This window comes from Lithobates pipiens, unplaced genomic scaffold (genome assembly GCF_037356315.1).
Source record: "Lithobates pipiens isolate NorthernLeopardFrog02 unplaced genomic scaffold, aLitPip1_a1.2 Scaffold_16, whole genome shotgun sequence".
In the NCBI taxonomy this organism is placed as follows: Eukaryota; Metazoa; Chordata; class Amphibia; order Anura; family Ranidae; genus Lithobates; species Lithobates pipiens.
This window is the reverse complement of record NW_027507748.1, coordinates 460165986-460187451: the sequence shown is the minus strand read 5'-3', so window position 1 is coordinate 460187451 and position 21466 is coordinate 460165986. Positions and strand designations below refer to the sequence as shown.

The following is a 21466-nucleotide window of genomic DNA, read 5'->3' as shown; positions in this document are numbered from 1 at the left end:
GGACTATATTGAAGAATTTGCTGATGAAAACAGTATCATTAGTAGTAATCAGCATGGATTTACAAAGGGTCGTTCTTGCCAGTCCAATCTGTTAACATTCTACAAGGAAGTCAGCTGCCATCTAGATAGGGGAAGGCCTGTGGATATGGTGTATCTGGATTTTGCAAAAGCATTCGACACAGTTCCCCATAAACGCTTAATCTACAAGGTCTGCAGGCATGGACCATAAGGTTTGTTCTTGGATAGAAAACTGGTTACAGGGAGGCGTCCAAAGGGCGGTGATAAATAACGTGCACTCAGACTGGTCTGGAGTGGTATGTGGAGTACCACAAGGTTCTGGTCTTGGGACCAATGCTGTTTAATTTATTCATAAATGATACAGAGGATGGGATAAATGGCCAAATCTCAGTTTTGTGGGCAATACAAAAATAAGCAGGCAATAAGTTCACATCAGGTTGTATACATTTTACAGGAAGACCTGAACAAAATGGAGTGGGCAACTACATGGCAAATGAGGTTTTAATGTGGAGAAATGTAAAATAATGTACCTGGGGGCTAAGTACATAAACACAAACTACTCACTGGGGGAGACTCTGTGGGGGAGTCAAGGCTGGAGAAAGATCTGGGGGCCCCAGTGGAAGATAGACTGTGCAATAGCATGCAATGTCAAGCTGCAGCTACCAAAATTTTAGCATGCATAAAAAAGGGGATATAATCCAGAGATAAAACTATAATCCTGTCACTTTATAAGTCTCTGGTCTGACCACATCTGGAATATTCTGCCCAATTCTGGTCACCAGTCCTCAGAAGAGATGTGCTGGAAGTGGAGAGAGTCCAACGAAGGGCAACTAAATTAATAAGGGGACTGGAGGACCTCAAATACGAGGACCAACTACAAGCACTACATTTATTCTCCCTGGAGAAAAGACACCTAGGAGGGCACATGATAGAGATTTACAAATCTCTCAATGGTGATCCCTGCATAGGAAAAAAGCTATTCAATCTGGGAGGGTGTGAGAGGACATGGGGCCACGCAATGAGATTGGAGGAGAAGTGGTTTAACCTTAAGTTGCACAGGTATTTTTTTTTTTCACTAGCGGGGCGATAAGAATGTTGAATTCTCTTCCACAAGTGGTAGTGTCAGCGGGGAGTATTGCTATTTTTAAAAGACTCTTGGACATGCAACATAGGTTGAACTAGATGGACTTTTGTCTTTATTCAACCTTACCTACTATGTAACTATGTAATACCAGGAGGATCCAAGCTCAAAGGATTTTTTTCATTTAGCCCTTTTGGGGCAGAGGCGTGGTCTGACCTTCCTATCATAAGAAGGTCATGGCTTTTTGGTAAGCCGTGGTGGATTCCATACTCATGTTGTTTATACTATCATTATTGGGCTGTGTTAATATCGCATTGTATGCTTGCTGCTTTCCCACATTTATATATTTTTATTTTGCACTTCAGCACAGTTTACAATTTTGTGTTCACTTGCAATCTATGTTTATGTTTATGAGAAGTGCAGAAAGGGTAAAAAGTGAGTATATAATCAACTAATAATTACATGCAGTGTCCCATTTAAAAAAAAAAATAAAGATATATATTTATCTATCTCTTATCATTTTTTTTTTTTTTTTTTTGTGACAGTACAGTTGGCTGTGATGGGGTATATCACCCTGGATTTTCCACCAGACAGGTTGAGGGGCTCCAGGAGGAATATTTAATGTGGAGGAATCAGTTTTGTCAGTTTCATCTGTGGTTTGTAAAATCCAGTTCGGGACCTTGAGCCTGGAAATTTTGCAGCGATCTGGGTGGGAGAAAATCTCCAGTCCTGGCACCAGCATTTGGCAACAGTCAGGAGCTTGATTGTGCAGGTGGATCCTGGGCTAATAGCAGAGTCAGGACCGGGCTCTGGGCTCCACCCTCCCGAGGAGTCTTGGTGTGCAAGGGAGAAGCATGCATGGCTGCGTGGGACAGTCTGAAGGAGCAGAGAGAGGGCCCAAGCCTGTGGATAGTAGCAGCAAGGAAGCTGCAAAAGAGAGTGCCAGCAGAGGCACAGAGTGTGTACTAAACAGGCACACTGTTACAGGATCAAGAGGACTGAGGCCAAAGCCTGAGCAGCAGTGCTGACCAGAGCCAGGTGGCTTGGTATTTTTTTTTTTTTGTAATTATATCAGTGCTGTGAAGTTGAAACCCCTGTGTGGGATTTCTGGATGACTGTTTATTTTTTTTGTTTAATAAAATGGGCCAACAAGCCCTTAAATGGCATATCTGACATGTCTCAGCTCACCGGTAGGCTCTACACTTAGACCCCTTTCACACTGAGGCGTTTTTCAGGCGCCACAGCGCTAAAAATAGTGCCTGAAAAAAGCCTCAGCTGCAAACCACCACTCGGGCTTTCACACTGGGGCGCTGCGCTTGCAGGGCATCACAAAAAGTCCTACCAGCAGCTTCTTTGCAGCGGTGTAGGAGCGGTGAATACACTCCTCCACTCCTGCCCTTGAAAACAATGGCGCAGCGCCATGATCCCACCGCTGCAGTGGCATTTTGTGGGATGATTTAACCCCTTTTCAGCCGCTAGCGGGGGTTAAAACCACCCCGCTAACAGCCGAATAGTGCCACTAAAACTGCACTAAAAAGAGCACCACTTTACCGTGTGCAAGGGGTCTTAAGCTAAATAACCCCAAACATCATTATATATATATATATATATATATATATATATATATATATATATATATATATATATATATATATATATATATATATATATATATATATATATATATTATAAAATGTGTGTATAAAGGTGGCCAGAATACAGCTTGATGGACACAGCTGCTCTTACTCTTATCCATAGGATTATACCGCTATCTTCAGGAGTAGGACACTAGAAAGAAAAAAAAGAACACAGCATCGCCTATAGGACAGTCCTTTCTGGTAGTTAAGGGATTCCACCTACAAAAAAAATATTAAAAGCCAGCAGCTATAAATACTACAGCTGCTGACTTTTAATAAATGGACACTCACCTGTCCCGGGTTCCAGCGATGCCGAGGCCGATCGATCGATAGGCTCTCGGCTGCTGCCGTCACCATTCTAGGTGAGGGAATCAGGAAGTGAAGTGAATCGGCTTCACTTCCCAGTTCCCTACTGCGCATGCGCGAGTCGCGCAGCGCAATAGGAATTATCCGCGCTGTCTCTGAGACCCGTGTGTGTCCCAGCAGACAGCGCGGCAGGGCAGGAAATGGCGTAGACTCCCACGGGAGTCTATGCCCGGAAGTGGGTGTAAATACCTGTCTTTGACAGGTATCTCCACCCCCCCGAAAGGTGCCAATTGTGACACCAGAGGGGGGGGAGGGTTCCGATCAGCGGAGGTTCCACTTTAGGGTGGAACCCCGCTTTAACACTATTTTTTTGCCATAGGCAGCCCTGTATTTTTTGTTTATGAAAGCTATTTTTTTTTTTTTTAAATCTCCATCTATATGGGCAGCGTTAGTCCCTAAACAACTGCTTCGGATAACCTTGATTTTAATGTCAATACTGTTGTGTAGAATGTTTGTTTTAGTACAGAAAAACCCTAACTGAAAACGTCTGCACCTAGTACAAATGTTTCTCTGTTAAATTCGCTTGTGTCATAAAGACTTTTTTTTATTCTGTATAAACATGTAGCTACTTTTTGTTTTCCATCCTAGATTGCCTGAGGGTCAACAGAGGGTTGGAGGATGTTTTATGAACCTGATGCCGAAGATGAAGAATCTTTATCTAGCTTATTGTGCCAATCACCCTTCTGCTGTAAATGTACTTACACAACATAGGTAAGATTTAATTGAAGTGAATAATTATTATTTTTTTTTTTTTTTTGATTAAAGGAGAAATCCAGCCAAAGCTTGTTTGGCTGGGCTTCTCCTATGGATCACGGGAGTGCAATTCGTTTTGCACTCCTGTGACCTGTTTTCAGCAGAGAGAGGACTAAAGTCCGCTCTCTGATGCCATCGCAGAAATCCGTTCAGGCAACGCGTCATCCCCGGCAATAGAAGTCTGAATCTGCCTGGACGGATGCCAGTCTCAGCCTCTGAGCGAGGCGCTGAGAGCCTGAGGCGGCCGCTTCCTGCCCCTCCACAGCTCAGCGTTCCATTGAGCGAGGAGGAACAGAGCGGAGAGCTGCTGATTGACTGTCAGCAGCTCTCTGCTCGGGAGCTGTGATAACCGAGCCATCGGCAATGTTCGGTCGCTCGGTTCTCAGTGTAGAGGTGTTGGGGGACAGATGCAGCATTGGACCGATGCTGTATCCACCTAGATAAGTATAAATAAGGGAAAAAACCCAAAGCCATACTTCTCTTTTAAACAGATAATAAAAGGTATTTTTTTTATTTGTATGTTTTAATCTGCTTTCTGTTGAGCATATAGTGTTTTGAGACTATTATTTTAAGTGAAATACCATGATTCTGTTACCTTTTGGTTTGCAAGGTATAGGTGTTCCAGAAATTTACGTTTGAGTGGAAGTGGAACTATACTTGGCTTCAGCAATGAGACATCCTGGAGCTCCCTGCCAGCTGCTGACTTATTCGAGTGAGCAGCTTCCAGTATTGAATGCCATCCACTTTCATTGCTTGAGCAGGGATGACATCACTCCTGTGCAAGCACAGGTGTTCCCTTGGCTTTGAGATCGTTGAATTTGTACATTGAGTTGAATTAAAAATCCTGTCTATTTGCCCATTTTTATTTAGTACTTAAAATTCCACTTTAAAATGGCCAAAGCAAACAGATTTATCAAGAAACATGTCAGTTGCTCAGTTGGCTGCTTCTTTAAACCCTTTCACTGTTTGAACCATTTTAAATTTTTGCACACATAATACAAGGCCTGAAGACCTCCTAAAAACATATGTTTCTGAAAGTAGAGGTCCTTTAGAATAAAATGGCAGTAGTTGCAATTGTTGCATAAAACTTTTCTTAATGTTTATCAAATCTACACCGATCGGCCATAACAATATGATCACTGACAAGTAAAATGAATAACATTGATCATCTTGTTACAATGCCATCTGAATGTGTGTTGGATATATTAGGCAGCAAGTGAACATGTTTTCCCTGACGTTAATGGCTAAACAACTGGGTCAGAGCATCTCCAAAATGGCAGCTATATTGTGGGATGTTCCTGCAGTGGTAAGGACCTACCAAAAGTGGTCCAAGAAAGGAAATCCAGTGATCCAGGGACAGGGTCATGAGCACCCAGAGTTCATTGGTGCATGTGGGGAACAAAGGCCTGTGTATTATGATACATTTGAGCTAGTGTAGTTCAAATTGCTGAAAATGTTAATGCTGGCTCCAAAAGAGGTTTTAGAACACACAGTGCTGTGTAGCTGCAGATCGGTCAAGGTGCCCATGCTAACCCATGTCCACAGCCAAAAGTGCCTACAGTGGGTACATAAGCGTCAGAACTGGACTATGGAGCAATATAAGAAGGTGGCCTGGCCTTATGAATTCAAGGAGTTTGCGGTGTTGACTTTGCCTCCAAATTCTCCAGATCTCAATCTTACTTGAAGGAAAACCGGTGACAGGATCATGGGTAGTTAAGGCTCATTGATGCACTTGGGGAGTGAAGACTGGCCCTTGTAGTCCGATCCAATAGATGAGCTACTGTAGCTAAGGTTGTTGAAAAAGTTAATGCTGTTTCTGGTAGAAAGTTGTCAGAACAAACAGTGCACTGCAGTTTTGTTGCGTATGGGGCTTCATAGCTTCAGGCTGGTCAGGGTCAGGTCCATCTTAATAGTATCATGGGACCCTAGGCAAAGTAATGCTGTGGGGCCCCTACAAGCCCACCCAATTCTACTCCTAAGAATTCATTTCGGCTATGAAACATGTCAAATTAGAAAAATGTAAAACATGTCTTCATAAATGTAGGCCAAAATGTATTCTGCTACATGTCTTTGGTATAAAAAAAAATCCCTGAGAGAGCTGTATGCTCTCAGCCCCCCTTCATACCTGTACGTTCGCAGCCCCCCTCACGCTTGTGCGTTCGCAGCCTCCCCTCACGCTTGTGCGTTCGCAGCCTCCCCTCACGCTTGTGCGTTCGCAGCCTCCCCTCACGCCTGTGCGCTCGCAGCCCCCCCTCACGCCTGTGCGCTCGCAGCCCCCCCTCACGCCTGTGCGCTCGCAGCCCCCCCTCACGCCTGTGCGCTCGCAGCCCCCCCTCACGCCTGTGCGCTCGCAGCCCCCCCTCACGCCTGTGCGCTCGCAGCCCCCCCTCACGCCTGTGCGCTCGCAGCCCCCCCTCACGCTTGTACGCTCAAAGCCCCCCCCTCACGCCTGTACGCTCGCAGCCCCCCCCTCACGCCTGTACGCTCGCAGCCCCCCCCCTCACGCCTGTACGCTCGCAGCCCCCCCCTCACGCCTGTACGCTCGCAGCCCCCCCTCACGCCTGTACGCTCGCAGCCCCCCCCTCACGCCTGTACGCTCGCAGCCCCCCCCTCACGCCTGTACGCTCGCAGCCCCCCCCCCTCACGCCTGTATATATGACACACACATGTACACAGGCACACACACAACCCCCCCCCCCTCCCCTCCCTCACTTGTAGAACAGCTCTTACTTTTTAGGTGGTGTTCCTTGTCCCAGCTCTTGTGCAGAACACACGAGGGGTGCACATGCAGGAATTTACCAGAGGTGGCACCAAAAAGCACGATGACACTCACACACATTCCCGAAAGCCAGCGCAGACACGGGGCTCTCCTGCACCCGCCCCTGCCTCCTCAGATCCTCGCCAGACAGCTGGGCCCTTCTAGATGCTCGGGCCCCTTATCCAAGTATGGGCTGTACCCCTCTGATGGCGGCCCTGCCCGGCAGACTGCTTGACCAACTTCTGCCTCTTTGTCTGGCTCTGACAGGGCCCCATATGAACCTGGGGCCCCTGGGCAGTGCCCAGGGGGTGCGCGCTTAGTAAGAGGGCCCTGATCAGGGTGCCCATGTTGACCTTTGTCCACAGCCAAAAATGCCTACAATGGGCACGTGATCATCGGAACTGGACCACAGAGTAATGGAAGACGGTATCTTTGAGGTGTTCATTTTGCCTCCAAATTTTCCAATCCAATGTTCTGGCAAAAAAAAAAGTCTGAGCCATGGTCACCCCCCCTCACAACTTACAGGACTATGCTTACTATGGACTATGCTACTGATGGTTTGGTGCCAGATACATCAGCATACATTCAGAGGTCTAGTGGAGTCCTCAAATTGTGTGTGCCTGTGAAAAACGGCATTACCCAAAATTTCCATAGGATTTATTTAAACCGTAATTTAAAAATGTATTTTTTTCGTTTTCCTTTAAAGCGGTAATAAACTGAAATCCAAATACTATAACCCGCGTTATAAAAATATATTCAATATCAACAATAAATATTGAATTAAAAAAATGAAAATTATCATGACTGCAGCACTCACTGATATCCACACATCAAATATTTGAAGACATTTATCTCCACAATAGGTGTTGGCTGTCAAAAAAAACATGTATTCATAAATCGGGTCCATACAGTTCAAATATATGATCTCAGTTCAACAGAAAATGATAAAGTCCACTAAAAATAAAACCCATAAAAAGCTCACCGTGAGTAAAAAAAATCTTCACACATTCAAATGTGCACCAGCCACCGTAATTCTAAAGCGCCTTACCCCAAAGCTCCAACCCCACATCGCATGAGGTCTAACAGCACCTCTATGATGACCGATCCTGCCTGGATGGATGGCTCCAGCCTTCTTTCTCTCACATCCGATAATGCCTTGAGCCTCTCTCACGCTCAAGGACCATGCCTCAAACAGTCACAGGATCGCTTCCCATAAAAGTGCCCCAGCACCATAGACGAATACCAATGGAGAAGCAAGGAAATCCCATAATGAAGTACAGTCAAAAAGTATTTATTGCTAAAACTTAGTGGGTATTTAAAAACAATGAATCAAGAGCATATCGTACAGCCCATCTCACTTTTTATGGGTCAAGGCCGTTTTGGCAGCAAAAGAGGGACCTACTCCATATTATGTGGGTGGTCATAAATTGATTTATCACTTTAAAATTGTGTTGCAATGTAAATCGCTCTACCAATGCTGTCTTAGGCTGGCTATAAACTAGTAGAATTGTGTTTAAAGTTTTGTTTGTTTCTAGAATGCTTGTTCAATTTTCTAATTATTAGTGGGGTCAAATTGATGTTTGTTTTTGACCACAGTTGTGAGAAAATTTGAAGGAACAGGGTGACATTTTTTTTTTTAAACAATTTAGAACCACGCATGTGCTTTTCCTTCCTTCAATGTTAAAAGCAAACACAATTTTGAAGTACTTTTTTAAACGACATTTGTCCAGTCATTGAATGCACGGAGAATTTTATTATGAACATTCGTATGAATATTTGTACAAATGTTCGAAAATCTTCTAGTGTATAGTCAGCTTTATGTAGATGTACCACGTTATGAAATTTTCTGTTCAGCTCATATTTCTGGTAGATGTAATGCAGAGCACAGTGCTGTTTGGCCAAGCTGGGCTTGTTAAACACATATCTGTCAGTTTTGTATTTGTGCTCATTGCCTCCTCTTAGCCAACATATAATAGTCAAACACCTTTACCACTCTATTTGAAGGTAGTTGCTTTAGGCACCAAATAATTTACCTTTTTGGCACCTAATGCTAAAGTAAAGACACTGCATATAGCAAGCTATGTCTTCTTACCATGCATATTATATGTAGTTAATGCATAGCATATTTGTGGAGTAACTGGAGCATGGATAAGCAAGGCAGTGACTTCTTTGTGCCTCCCTCTTACTGCTTACCCCGTGCTTGGTTGTGTGCTGGAGAGGTGATGTCATCCTCCCATCAGAATCTAGGAAAAGGAGCCCCAGCCTTCTATCAGAACACAAAACAAACTGCTCATAGTCTGTTGCAGCATTGTGCGTTGGTTCTCTCTGTACAATGCGGTGCCTGTGTGCCATCCTGAGGCCCGTTAGTGCTGAAAGTTCCTGCTCGATCTACTACAAGCAACAGTCAGCTTCACAAGTGTGAGTTGTATATGACATTTGTGGGAAACTACTTTTGTACAAGTAGCTTGTTAACACATTTGCTTTGTGTAAAGCCTGCTCTTACACCTGGAATAACAGATGTCCTCATCTTGGTTATGCTAGGAGTTGCTAGTACACAGGATAATGCACTGTAGTCTTGTGTTTAAATTGTGTGAAGATGCTTTTGAGCATGTACTGAATTGGTAACGCCAGTACTACACGTTAATAATAATTCAGGAAGTTTGCATAGATGTTCCCATTTATTAGATGTAGTGTAATTAATGAACTGAAAATGTGTATATTGTTGGTATAATGCCTGCTCAGAAATGGCACATATCAGGTTGCTGAGGATTACAGTATTGTACACAGTCATTGCACTTTGTAAATCAGTTTGCATTAAACACTCACTGTCAAATGTGCGTAACTGTGTATTTCACTAAACCAAATTTAAAATGGGAGTACATTGTATCCCACCATAGACATGTATTGTTTAACGTAATGTGGAGTTGCTGCCAATTAACATTGCAAGAGCTGGGGAGCAAACATGGCAAAACTCAGATTCCTCATGTTTACAGTATTGACTGATTTGTTTAGATTTTTAGGGGCACTTTAAAGCAGGAGTTGATATGTGTTTTAGGCTATGAAAGCTCAAAACACAGACACAGTTGTGTATAAATGGGTGATATACTTCCATCAGTAAGAATGAACCATAATGTGTTTGATTTGCGGTCATTAATTATGAAAAGGTAGATCATGTTTTGCTTATTAAGTGGCGGAATGAAGAGAATCACAGAGTTCTTTATGGCGATCAGATGGAATTGTTCCTGTTTTGTGGGTGGTTTGCCTGTTTGTTTTATGCTCGTTTCCCATTGTGTACCCTTTAGACGGCAGTGTCTGCAAGCTCAGCACAAGAAGATGGTCTAGGCAAAATTTTCAAGCATCAGAACAGACTGCATGAAAGAATGGTTTGTTCTTTGTGGTGCAGTTAGGAAGTGTTATAATTTCACTGCAAATAACCAACATACTGTGAATTACTGAACTATTGGGGAATCTAGACTTTCCCTTTGCAATTCCCTGTTTCTTCCTCCTACCACCTGCTTCACATTTAAAAGAATCCACAATGCTGTTTCAGGATACATATAACCATAGTATGCTTTGTTAAAAATTCCCAAGTAGAAGTCATACAGCTTTACTCATTAAAAGTCTAAAAACTATTGCATCAATGCCCACAGGCTTATAATACTTTGCTTGTATCTGCATTGGTTTCTTGCTGGATTTTCCCAGTGTGTTCATGCTTCTTTATTAGTAGGTGTGCACTGTGCATTAGTGAGACCTGTAGCCATAGCGTATAGCTAAGGAGTGCTGAAGCTTCCAGGTTTATGAAATATACCCCTAAAGAATCACCTCTTGTGTTCAGCATTTACAATTAAAGTGTCTATTTGGCAAGCTTTTATTATCTCTAGAAGTTCATCTTAAACCTATTAATGATTGTGGGTAACCGACAACCTAATTTGTGGGGGTGTTCCCATTAAAGGACATTGATCTGACATCCAGATATTCATGTGACACATACTCCCATGTGCACCGCCTGCTCTGGAGATTGTGCCTAGACACAGCTGCTCCTATCAATCTGTCTGGTGATCATATGTCAAAGCGGTGGCTAAAAAAATGATTCTTTTGTCTACATGCATCCAGCGCCCTTCTGCTTATTTTTTGACAGAGCGGAGGGTATGCTACAATTTTACTCGTTCATCAGTGTGTATATTTTGTTTTAAAATGCTTTGACGAAAGCAATATCTGTCACTAAACAAACAAAAATATTTTCATTAATTTGAAAAGCAAAAAAAAAAAAAAAGTTATTGTCAAGTAAACTGAAACACTGAAAATGTTTAAAATTTGCTGCATTTATAAAGGGATAAAAGAGCAACACTAGATACCAGGAAAATCAGTTGATAAACTGCTACTGCTATCACAGAAATGCTGGAGCTATGCTAGTTAGAAAGCTTTACCATTAAAGAGGATGAAAGCCCAATCACTATTTCACATGTAAGCTTAACACCTATGTAAGAAAAGTAATGTTTGATCTTAAGTTTCTAGTTTTCATTTAAATTTAATACCTGGTGATCCTGTCATGAATGTCTTTGTTCAGACACTTCCTGTTATAGGAACACTCTGTCCCTGTCTCAATTTGCTTTCTTACATTGTCACCCTGTTGCATATGCTTCTGGTAAAAATCATAAGAAGCAGTGTCGTTGCTTAATCCATAGGCATGTTCTACCTTTGCCCACCATTGGTAAGCATGCAATGACTTGCAGCAACTACTTAAGCATGTGCATGCAGAAAGGAAGTTATTGCAAAAAAGCTAGAGGTATACACTTTAAAAAAAATTTGGAGGCCTAGGAATCCCAAATTTGTTTGCTTACTATCATTCTGCACAGATGGCCCAATTAGCAGTCACCGCTATCCCTGGTCCACCTCCTCATTCGGTTGGCATGGAAGCTCTTATATGCTCCAAAGGCTCAATTGCAGCTTTGATGTGGATTCCTAGTAAATTATGTCCTAGTCTTTCATTCTCTTTATTGATTTGGGATAGATATAGTATGAGAAAAAAATCTTTGTTCACCTCATACACCTTTACCTCCTTTGTTTGATAATCCTGAATTCATACCTGGATTATCTTTTGAACTTTTTCAATGGTGGATAAATAGGGGTTTATCACGTATTCTACACTTCTTATCTGGGAATAAATTGCATTCACTGGATTATTATGAATCCGTATTACAATTACCTCCCTCTGAACTATCTCAATAGATCCTAATTACTTTATTCTTACAAAATAAACTTAGTAAAATGAATAAACCACTCCTGTTATCACCTTTCGAAAAAATCTTGTACTACTAGAACTCCAATAACAGGTCGTATAAACTCCGATGTATGGAATGTTGGGGAAAAAGATCAAATTTTTTCTTGAGAACTGTTTGGTATAAAACTATCAATAATATCTCCAAAACATCGATCAATACATCTTTAGTCAAATCTAATTACAAAACTCCATTGCAATGGTGCATGGTTCCATTGAGATTAGATAAAATAAATCATATCTCTTCTAAATGCTTTAGCAACTGTGGTCTAGAAGGTTCTATGGTACACATTTGGTGGCTTTGTCCCAAAATACAGAAATTGTGGATCAAAATATTATAATTTATACATGGAATTACCAAATTATATATTAATAAATCCCCAGAGATTGCTCTCTTTCAAAAAATTTATATGAGCTTATCTAAACACACCACACACTTAATTCCCTACATTATCATAGCCACTAGAATAACCATTGCACATTGTTGGAATCATCCTGGAATAACGTTTGATTTGGTCATACAAAAATTTTATTGGGTCACGATTAATGATAAATTGACTTGCATGTTACGCAACCGCCTGGCTGTTTTTGACGTGGCAACCTTGGGTACAATATTCATCTATGAATATTGGGAATTGATAAAGAAAAAACTTTAACTGCCCTCATCTTACCCACATCTATCTTTCTCATCTTTCCTTTTGTATTAATTTTTTTTATTTGTTACTCTTTTACTTCAATATGTTACACAATATGTTATTGTCTTTTAGATACTTTAAGTCCCAGTTGTTCTTGCTTTCAAAATTTTAATAAAAATATCAAGAACAGAAAAAAGAAAAAGCTACAGGTAATCAGCAGCACCAACCTACAAAAAAAGTGAAAACAAGCATATCCTAAAGTGGTATTGAACACTCTCTAACACATTCATAAGCATCACAAGATTTTTTATTTTTTTTTTGATTAGAAGCTCCTATTTAAACAATATTATCTGCACTGCCTAACTGTAAGAGAACTGATAGTTTGCGCCTGGCACACGCTCATGCGCATGTGCACGATCACGGATGACTACGGACTCTCCTGCATACCAGGGCACGTGCGCAACGGATGGCGTGCACGCGCAGGAGCGCATTCCTAACTCCAAATGGCGCTAGACGGCCTATTTAAAGGATACCCTAATTCTCTAACAGTGCTGACTGGTCTTCAGCTGTGTCCTGATCCTCTGAACCCTGTTTAAACCTGCATGATACCCATTGCCGATCCTGGCTTTCCCTGACTCTGCTTTTGGACTCTGATATACTCTGACTACTGGTTCCTGATTCCAGCTTCCATCTGACCCTGCTCCTGCTTAATGCCTTGTAACTTGCTGCCCGCCTATTACCGAACCCGGCTACCATCTCGACTCTGCTTTCGTCTTCTGTCCAGCTCCAACACTGCCTCTGGATACCTGTGCTGGCTCCCTATTATCTCAGTTCTCCTGAGTCCAGTATCTTCCTCTCTCCTGACCACAGAAAGTTCTGGCAAGCCATGAAACCTGAACCTGAAAGTTGGTTGGAGTGCCTCTTTAACATCAGCTGATCTACTGAGCTTCATCCCAGCTCCCTGCCTGTGCAACCAAGGCTACAACTTCAACCGCAAGTTCTGCAAGCAACATTCCCTGGCACTCGTGTTCCTCCTGTCCCCAGCCACCATCTGTTCTACCTTCAGTGGGGCTTAGGTCAGAGATACAAGGGGGGCCGACCTTGTCATATCAGACTCCTACCAGGTACGTGACCGTACCAGTCAGCCACGGATGGAGTCTGAAAGTAAGGCCTCCCCACCAGAAGACATTTTCAGATCAATCTCTGCACTAACATATATTGTGCAGGGTTTACAGAAGAATCTTAGTCGCGTGGAAAAGCAACTCTCGGACGAGGTGAATGTTGCATCGGCCTATGCTTCTCCTTCAATCACAGATTCTTCTGTTCAAACAGAGCTCTGATTGCTCCGCGAGGCTACTCCCCCTCCGGAGCCCCAGGGTGCCTATCCCTGAACGGTTTTCCGGAGACCGTGAAAAGTTCTGTACTTTCCGGAGTTCCTGCAAACTGTATTTCTCTCTGTTACCCCAAACCTTTGCTTCAGAGGACATCAAGGTGAGGTTCATCATCGCCATGTTATCAAACTAAGCACTTTCTTGGGCCCACCATCTCCGGGAACAACGTAATCCTGTTCTGGCAGCCACTAATTCATTCTTCTCAGCTATATGCCGATCCCTTCTTCCATCAGACTGCTGAATCCAAGCTTGGCAAGCTACAACAAGGTCCAAGGCCTGTTGAGGACTGTATAACAGATTTTCGTGTCTGGAGTGCTGATACCCAATGGAATCACTCCGTACTTCATCACCAGTTTCGCTTGGGACTTTTTGATACTTTGAAGGATGAGCTTGCCAGAGTGGGAGTGCCAACGTCCCTGGAAGACCTGATCAGCTTAACCATTCAGATCGATAAATGATTACAGGAAAGGCAATCCTAAAAGTTTAAAGGAAACCTTTCTGTGGCTTTTAGTTCTGACGTTTCTGCTCTTTCATCTGTTGTACTCCCCAGAAGGAAGGAACTGCATAAGGCTTTCCATAGGAGTTTTCAAAGGCCTCCTCTTTCCCCTGTTGAGCGCCTCCGATGGCAGCAAGCCAATCTATGTCTCTATTGCCGGGAGGCTGGCTACTTTATACGGACTTGCCCGGCAAAACCCAGCAGACCTTGTTCCCATCTGCCTCATATGATACATCCTCCTGAAAAAAATCAATCACATGTCTGCCTCTTAGTTGAGCTTCAGTTCTCTGGAAGGACAGTTTCAGTACCAACTATTATAGACTCTGGGGCCTGTAGCTGTTTTGTAGATTCTGCATTTGTCTCTCTACATCAGCTCCCCATGTGTGCCAAGAAGCAAGGTTTTCATGTCCACCTGCCCAAAGGCTCTGGCAATAAATCAGGGCCAGTTACTTAAGAAACTGAACCTATCCTCTGCCAAACCTCCTCAGGCCACCATGAACTCCTCCGGCTGGACATCATAAAGTCACAGTTAAGAACCGATACCCCCTTCCTCTGATTCCTGAGCCTTTCCAGAAACTGAGGGGGGCTCAAGTATTTTCCAAGCTTGACTTAAGAGGAGCACATAATCTAGTCCAAATCAGGGCAGGAGATGACTGGAAGACGACCTTCTGGACACGCTTTGGCCACTTTGAATATCTAGTTATGCCATTCAAACTCTGCAATTCCCCAGCCACATTTCAGCACCTAGTGAATGATGTTTTCTGGGACTTTCTGGATCTATTTATCATCGTTTATTTAGATGGCATTCTTATATTCTCTGAATTCATTGAGCCATTCTGCACTTGTGAGTACCCCACTGGGGTTCTACTCACTAGCAGTGGCAAAACAGAGGCGCAATGGAGAGGGAACAAAAGGGCCTAATGGCATGCATTCCACAGATATACATGAAGCACAGAACACCACTCAGAGCAATAGCTGTTTCAGGGCAATGACTTGGTTTGATACCAGGTCAAGTGAATGGGTAGCCAGGTCCAGAAATGTGCTAAAATCTCGCAAAACAATAAATAAATAGAAAGTGGGAACTCGTGCTCGCGATATGCGAAGTATGAATGGGGACATAAAAATTTTTAAATTCTTGGAACATTCTTACAACAATTACAGCTTATTCCTTAGCCCTATTGTTTTGTATTGTTATTGTTGTTTTGTGTTAATGCTCTTGAGAAGGTCTTTTGATAAGTCTCTTCTTAAAAGAACCAGAAATGGGGCAATCATTTTGTGAGCACTTGGGGTGCAGAGGAGAGCCTGAATAACAGTGCCACACGTTGAAAGTGCTGTATTACCACAGAAGCATTGGTGTGATGGGAATATTGACATTGGCATCTTAAATTTCTATGGATGCAACCCCCCCATCACTGTGCACATGCAGAATTCCATGGCTAAAAGCCTGCTGAACATGCTTGGAGGAAACATTTTCTATGCATGACTTTTTGATCGTGAAAGCCTTTTTGGAATCCCTTGACAAATCAGTCAAAGAAGTAATTGGGGGAAAATTGCTCCTATTCTCCCAAGTAAAACCTCCTCCTACTTTTTTAGTTGTTACCTCCACTCAAAAAAATCTATCCTTTCTGTTCTCCCCATGCATCTTCTAAACCAAAGCATACGGTAACTTATTCTGTTCGTCGCATTTCCTGGCCTACCGAGCTTTCCCAGAAGCCTCGTACAATGAAGGGGTGGGATGACATATGTTGACTTTTGTGCCAGTTTTGATCTGAGATATCACAGATTTCTGGATTCAATATGTAATCTCAAAGGGGTACAAAATAGGGTTGCTATCCCTCCCCCTTCCTCGCCTTTTACCTTCAAATCCGCCAATGGTTCCAAGGTTTCTCTTCAAATGTATTCACAGTCCCCATACCAAATAGGGGCATTTGCTCAATACTAGACTTAAAGTATTTTTTTTTTATCTTAATGTATTCTATGCATTAAGATAAAAACCTGTGTACAGCAGCCACCCTAATACTGACCTGAGCCCCATCTCGATCCAGTGATGTTTCAAGAGAGTCTTGGCTGTCTGGGTCTCTCCATCTCCTATTGGCTGAGACAGCAGCGGGGCGCCATTGGCTCCTGCTGCTGTCAATCAAAGTCGGCGAGCCAATCAGGAGAGAGGGGGTGGGCCGAGTTATGGCTCCATGTCAGAATGGACTCAGAGGTTCAGCTCGGGTGACCCCATAGCAAGCTGCTTGCTGTGGAGGCAGGGGCTAGGAGTGCTGACAAGAGACCCGAGAAGGGGAGGATCTGGGCTGTTCTGTGCAAAATCACCAGAGCAGGCAAGTATAACATGTTTGTTATTTATATTCAAAGTAAACCTTTTATGCAGCGAGCACTACTAGTAATTTTATATACAGTACCTTGAAAAAGTATTCGTACCCCTTCAAATTTTCCACATGTAAATGTATTTTATTGGGATTTTAGGTGATAGACCAACACAAAGTGGCACATAATTGTGAAGTGAAAGGAAAATGATAATTGTTTTTCAACATTGTTTACAAATAAATAAATATGTGAAAAGTGTGGCATGCATTTGTATTCAGCCCCGCAGAGTCAATACTTTGTAGAACCACCTTTCTCTGCAATTATAGCTGAAAGTCTTTTTGGAGATGTCTCTACCAGCTTTGCACATATAGAGTGACATTTTTGCCCATTCTTCTTTGCAAAATAGCTCAAGCTCTGTCGGATTGGATGGAGAGCATCTGTGATCAGCAATTTTCAAGTCTTGCCACAGATTCTCAATTGGATTAAGGTCTGGACTTTGGCACATTCTAACACATGGATATGCTTTGATCTAAACCAGGGATATGCAATTAGTAGACCTCCAGCTGTTGCAGAACTACAAATCCCATGAGGCATTGCAAGAATCTGACAGCCACAAGCATGACTCCAAGAGGCAGAGGCATGATGGAACTTGCAGTTTTGCAACAGCTGGAGGTCCGCTAATTGCACATCCTTGATCTAAACCATTCCATTGAAGCTCTGGCTGTATGTTTAGGATTGTTGTCCTGCTGGAAGGTGAACCTCCGCCCCAGTCTTATGACTTCTGCAAACTCTAACAGGTTTTCTTCTAAGATTGCCCTCTATTTGGTTCCATCCATATTCCCATTAACTACCAGCTTCCCTGTCACTGCTCAAGAAAAGCAACCCCACAAAATGATGCTGCCACCACTATGTTTCACAGTGGGGATGGTAAGTTCAGGATGATGTGCAGTGTTAGTTTTCCGCCACACATAGCGTTTTGCTTTTAGGCCAAAAAAGTTCAATTTTGGTCTTATCTGACCAGAGCACCTTCTAAAACAGAGGTTATATCTGGTTATACACAGGTTTCAGAATTCTTAAGCCATCTGTCCCAGATTTTTTCATATTTGGAGGGACATCTTCTATGGGTGTATACAAGTTTCTTATATGGCAATGTGACATTAACCTCCGTAATCCAATGTGAGACATCCGGGGGATCGGGTCTCATCCACACTCTAGCAATGACTTTTCGTGCAGAAAACAGTGTTTCATGCAAGAATAGTTTGGTGAATTTATTGGAATCTGGGTCCGGGAAGATTCCCAGAAAGCACGATTTTGGCTGGAGTATTATGGGGGAGCCCATCGTGTCATGCAGGAATCCTTACCACTTGTGACCAAAACATCTGGATTTTGGGGCATTTCCACAAGAGGTGAAAAAAGGTGCCGTTGCTTGAGCACACATAGGACAAGCACTGGAGTGTAGTTGTTTTTATACTTTGAGATTCTAAGTGATGTGAGATATGCTCTGTGTGTTATGAAAATTTGAGTTAGTCGGTCACAGAGTTTGGGAGATACCATTTACAAGTGTCCAGAGCATCACTCCACTCATGGGGCCTATCTCTTCCTACCACCTAGTCTTCAGTGCGTTGGCCACCACGGTCATTGGAGGAAGTACTAGCATGCTATAGAATTGTGAGATGAGTTTCTTAGGGTCAGGGTTTTTTATGGCTTCCATCAATGGGTTGTTGCCTAGAGAGAGATCTTTTAAGGGAAATTGTGTGCGGTAGGCATTGCAAAGCTGTAAGTATCTAAAATAGAGACTATTAGGTAGTGCAAACTCAGACTTTAGACTGTAAAAGGACTTTAATTTACCATTAGAGGTGATATTGGATAAGTATAAAATTATTTTATTGCTCCATACTCCACTATCCGGGATCTGTTGAAATTCAGGGAGGGCCCTGTTATGCCACAGGGGGGTGTATTCATGTATGGGTGGCAAGTGTAGTTTTTCAGAAGCTATATTCCATATTCTGCTATATTGGTAGAGGAGAGTCTTACAGTCTGCTGTTCTACCCTCACACTCTATTCCCCCAATTATCGCTACCATGGAGTCTAAGGTTGACTTGGTCCATTTTGGACATAAGAAGTATAAAAACCTGTCTCGTCTGTTTTGTCTATGTGAAAGATTTGTGATAGCTGGGGCTGCAAGATAGTATAGGTTGAAGTCTGGCAGGGTAATTCCTGCGAGATCAGTAGGATTTTTAAGTTTGTGCCATGAAAGTTTATGTCTGTTGCTGCCCCAGACAAATGGTTTTAGAAGAGCTTCCATCGATTTAAAATGCTTAAGTGCCAGATACACAGGGGAGTGGCAGATCATATACAAAATTTTTGGCAGCAGGACCATTTTGATGAGGTTTATGCGGCAAAACAACCACCTTTTTATTACAAAGGGAGTACGTAGTTTTCTGTGCTATGGCCTACCTCCTCCTTACCGTTTTTAGCCCTTACAAGCATGCCTAATGTGAATTGTAAAAGTGTTGTAAAGCTAAATTTTCAAAGTATGAAATGATGCATGAATGTTTTTGTTTACTCATCTCTTTCAGTAAGCTTTCAGCATTTTACATTTTTGTTTGGTCAGATCTGTTAACTTTGATATGTGGTTACTTGGGCTCCTTATTGTGAGCATTGTTTACTGCTATAATTTTTCTATATTCTTCATGCTGGTGATCTGTTTTTACAAAATTACATCTTTTGAATGTTATCTCAGAAACTCATTTAACTACTGTATTTATTGGCGTATAACACTCACTTTTTCACAATAAAAATCGGGAGCAAATAGCGTGTGCTTGTTATACGCCAATACTTTTATTACTTATTACTTTAATTCTATGTAGTGGCAGCCCTCTCGTTATACATTATTCCTTATATCTCATCCATAGCGCAAACCTACCGCTTTTGTCGGTATATCATCGTGAGCCCGTCGGCAAGAGGTTAAACAAAAATCTGCCTTCCATTTTATATATATATATATATATATATATATATATATATATATATAATTTTTTTTTCTCTTCTTCTAAACCCCCAAAAAGTACTGAAGTTCTTTAAAAACATGGAGTTTATATGGGGGGGGGGGTGTAATTGGGAATTTTTAATTTCCACCCATTGTTTGTTTTTGTTTTTTTTTTTGTTTGTTTTTTTATTAATCATAATCTGTAGATCTACAAAGTAATATTAGAAAAGGAAAAATTTTTCCAGAAATTTTCTGAACTGGCAATAACTGCTAAGTGATAACTCTTTTGTGTCTTTTATCATTGTAGTGAAGAGCTTGGAGAATTTATGGAGATGAAAGGTGCCACTGCTCCTGGTATTCTTGTGTTAACGACCGGCCTTAGTAAGCCGTTTATGCGTCTGGACAAGTACCCAACATTACTAAAAGAGTTGGAACGACACATGGAGGTAAAAAATATTTTTTTTCACCATTAGCGTTACAGTGAATGCAGAGTGATATATTGAACACTTTTTAATACCCAGTTAATATGAATTATTACAATTAAACATTTTATATTTAGTGTCTGCTGCCATCAGTTGGAGCTCTAGGGAACTCGATCACATTCTCACTAGACCTTTACTACTATGCTATGAATAGCAGAAGCTTCACTCAAAGGCAATTTGCATCACTATAATATTTGAATCACTAGTATACTGGACTCCATATGACTAATAAATACACTTTCCAAATCTAATGCTAAAGTCACTGTATCGTTATTAACTGTTTGAAACCACAGCACATATTATGATTTTTTTACTCCCCAAATATTTGCCACATCGCTCATTGTGATTAGAATTCATATTAAAATATAACCATGCTATTAATCATGACTCCTAATATACATTATGTACATTTTGCAATGTAATTTATGCTTATTGACGTCTGACGTTTGGGTTACAATCAACCTTTTTTTCCAAGGCTATGCTCCACTAAAACAAAACTGGACTGATTCTCTTGTCAAGCCCTATGATTGCTCTCTTGTGCTGCTAAAACATCTCAAGGAAAGTTATGTTGTAAACCTTTGAATTGAAATATGCACAAAGCATATCCCGCTGTACAGCCAAGCTGTATAAATTATGCAGTTTGAACAGCTTTAGAGAAAAGGATAGCTGCAGAAAACAGGTAGAACTTATGTAGGAGGATGTGTTTAACCTCTATCACCTGAAGCTTGTCGCTTCACTGGGTATATGTAAGGGTTTAGAACCACTTTAACCACTTTAGCTCTTGTGCCAAAAATCCCCTTATGGCCCAGAGATGTCTTGTACTTTAGCTAGGGACTCTAGAGGCCTGGGTTTTTGCTGTAACCTAAGATAATAAAAGAATACACACTGTACATATTTTTCTAGGTGAATGAGGTTTTCTTTGATATTGTAATCAAAAAGCTATTTCATATTCATTTTTTTTTTTTTTTTAGAGACAGAAAATAGAAACATTGCTTTTTCAACACTAACATTATGCTTCAGGTTTAATGTGGTGAGAATGTAAATGAATGTTAGATGCAGACTTGCACGTTGGCATCCTGACTATTCTTTTGACATGCAGGATGCCACAAGAGAGGGCTTCCTCCATAATGCAGTATAAAGCATGCCTAATTTACTCTGTATAGAAAAAAAAAAGTGCGCAGCGGGGCTAACAAATGCTTATTTGTGCGTAAAGTAAAATTTGCTCTCCCCCCAACCACTGCATTGTACAGTAAGATAATTAAGAGGTGG

The 21466-nt window shown here is 41.9% G+C and overlaps 1 protein-coding gene across 1 annotated transcript in view; it reads left to right on the top strand.

The window, feature by feature from the left end:
- Nucleotides 1-21466, top strand: part of ARHGEF7 (Rho guanine nucleotide exchange factor 7) — a 217660-nt gene that overhangs the window by 112455 nt on the left and 83739 nt on the right. The window contains 2 exon segments of the mRNA XM_077482884.1: nucleotides 3691-3813; nucleotides 20023-20161. Of these exon segments, the coding sequence (XP_077339010.1) occupies nucleotides 3691-3813; nucleotides 20023-20161 (262 nt within the window).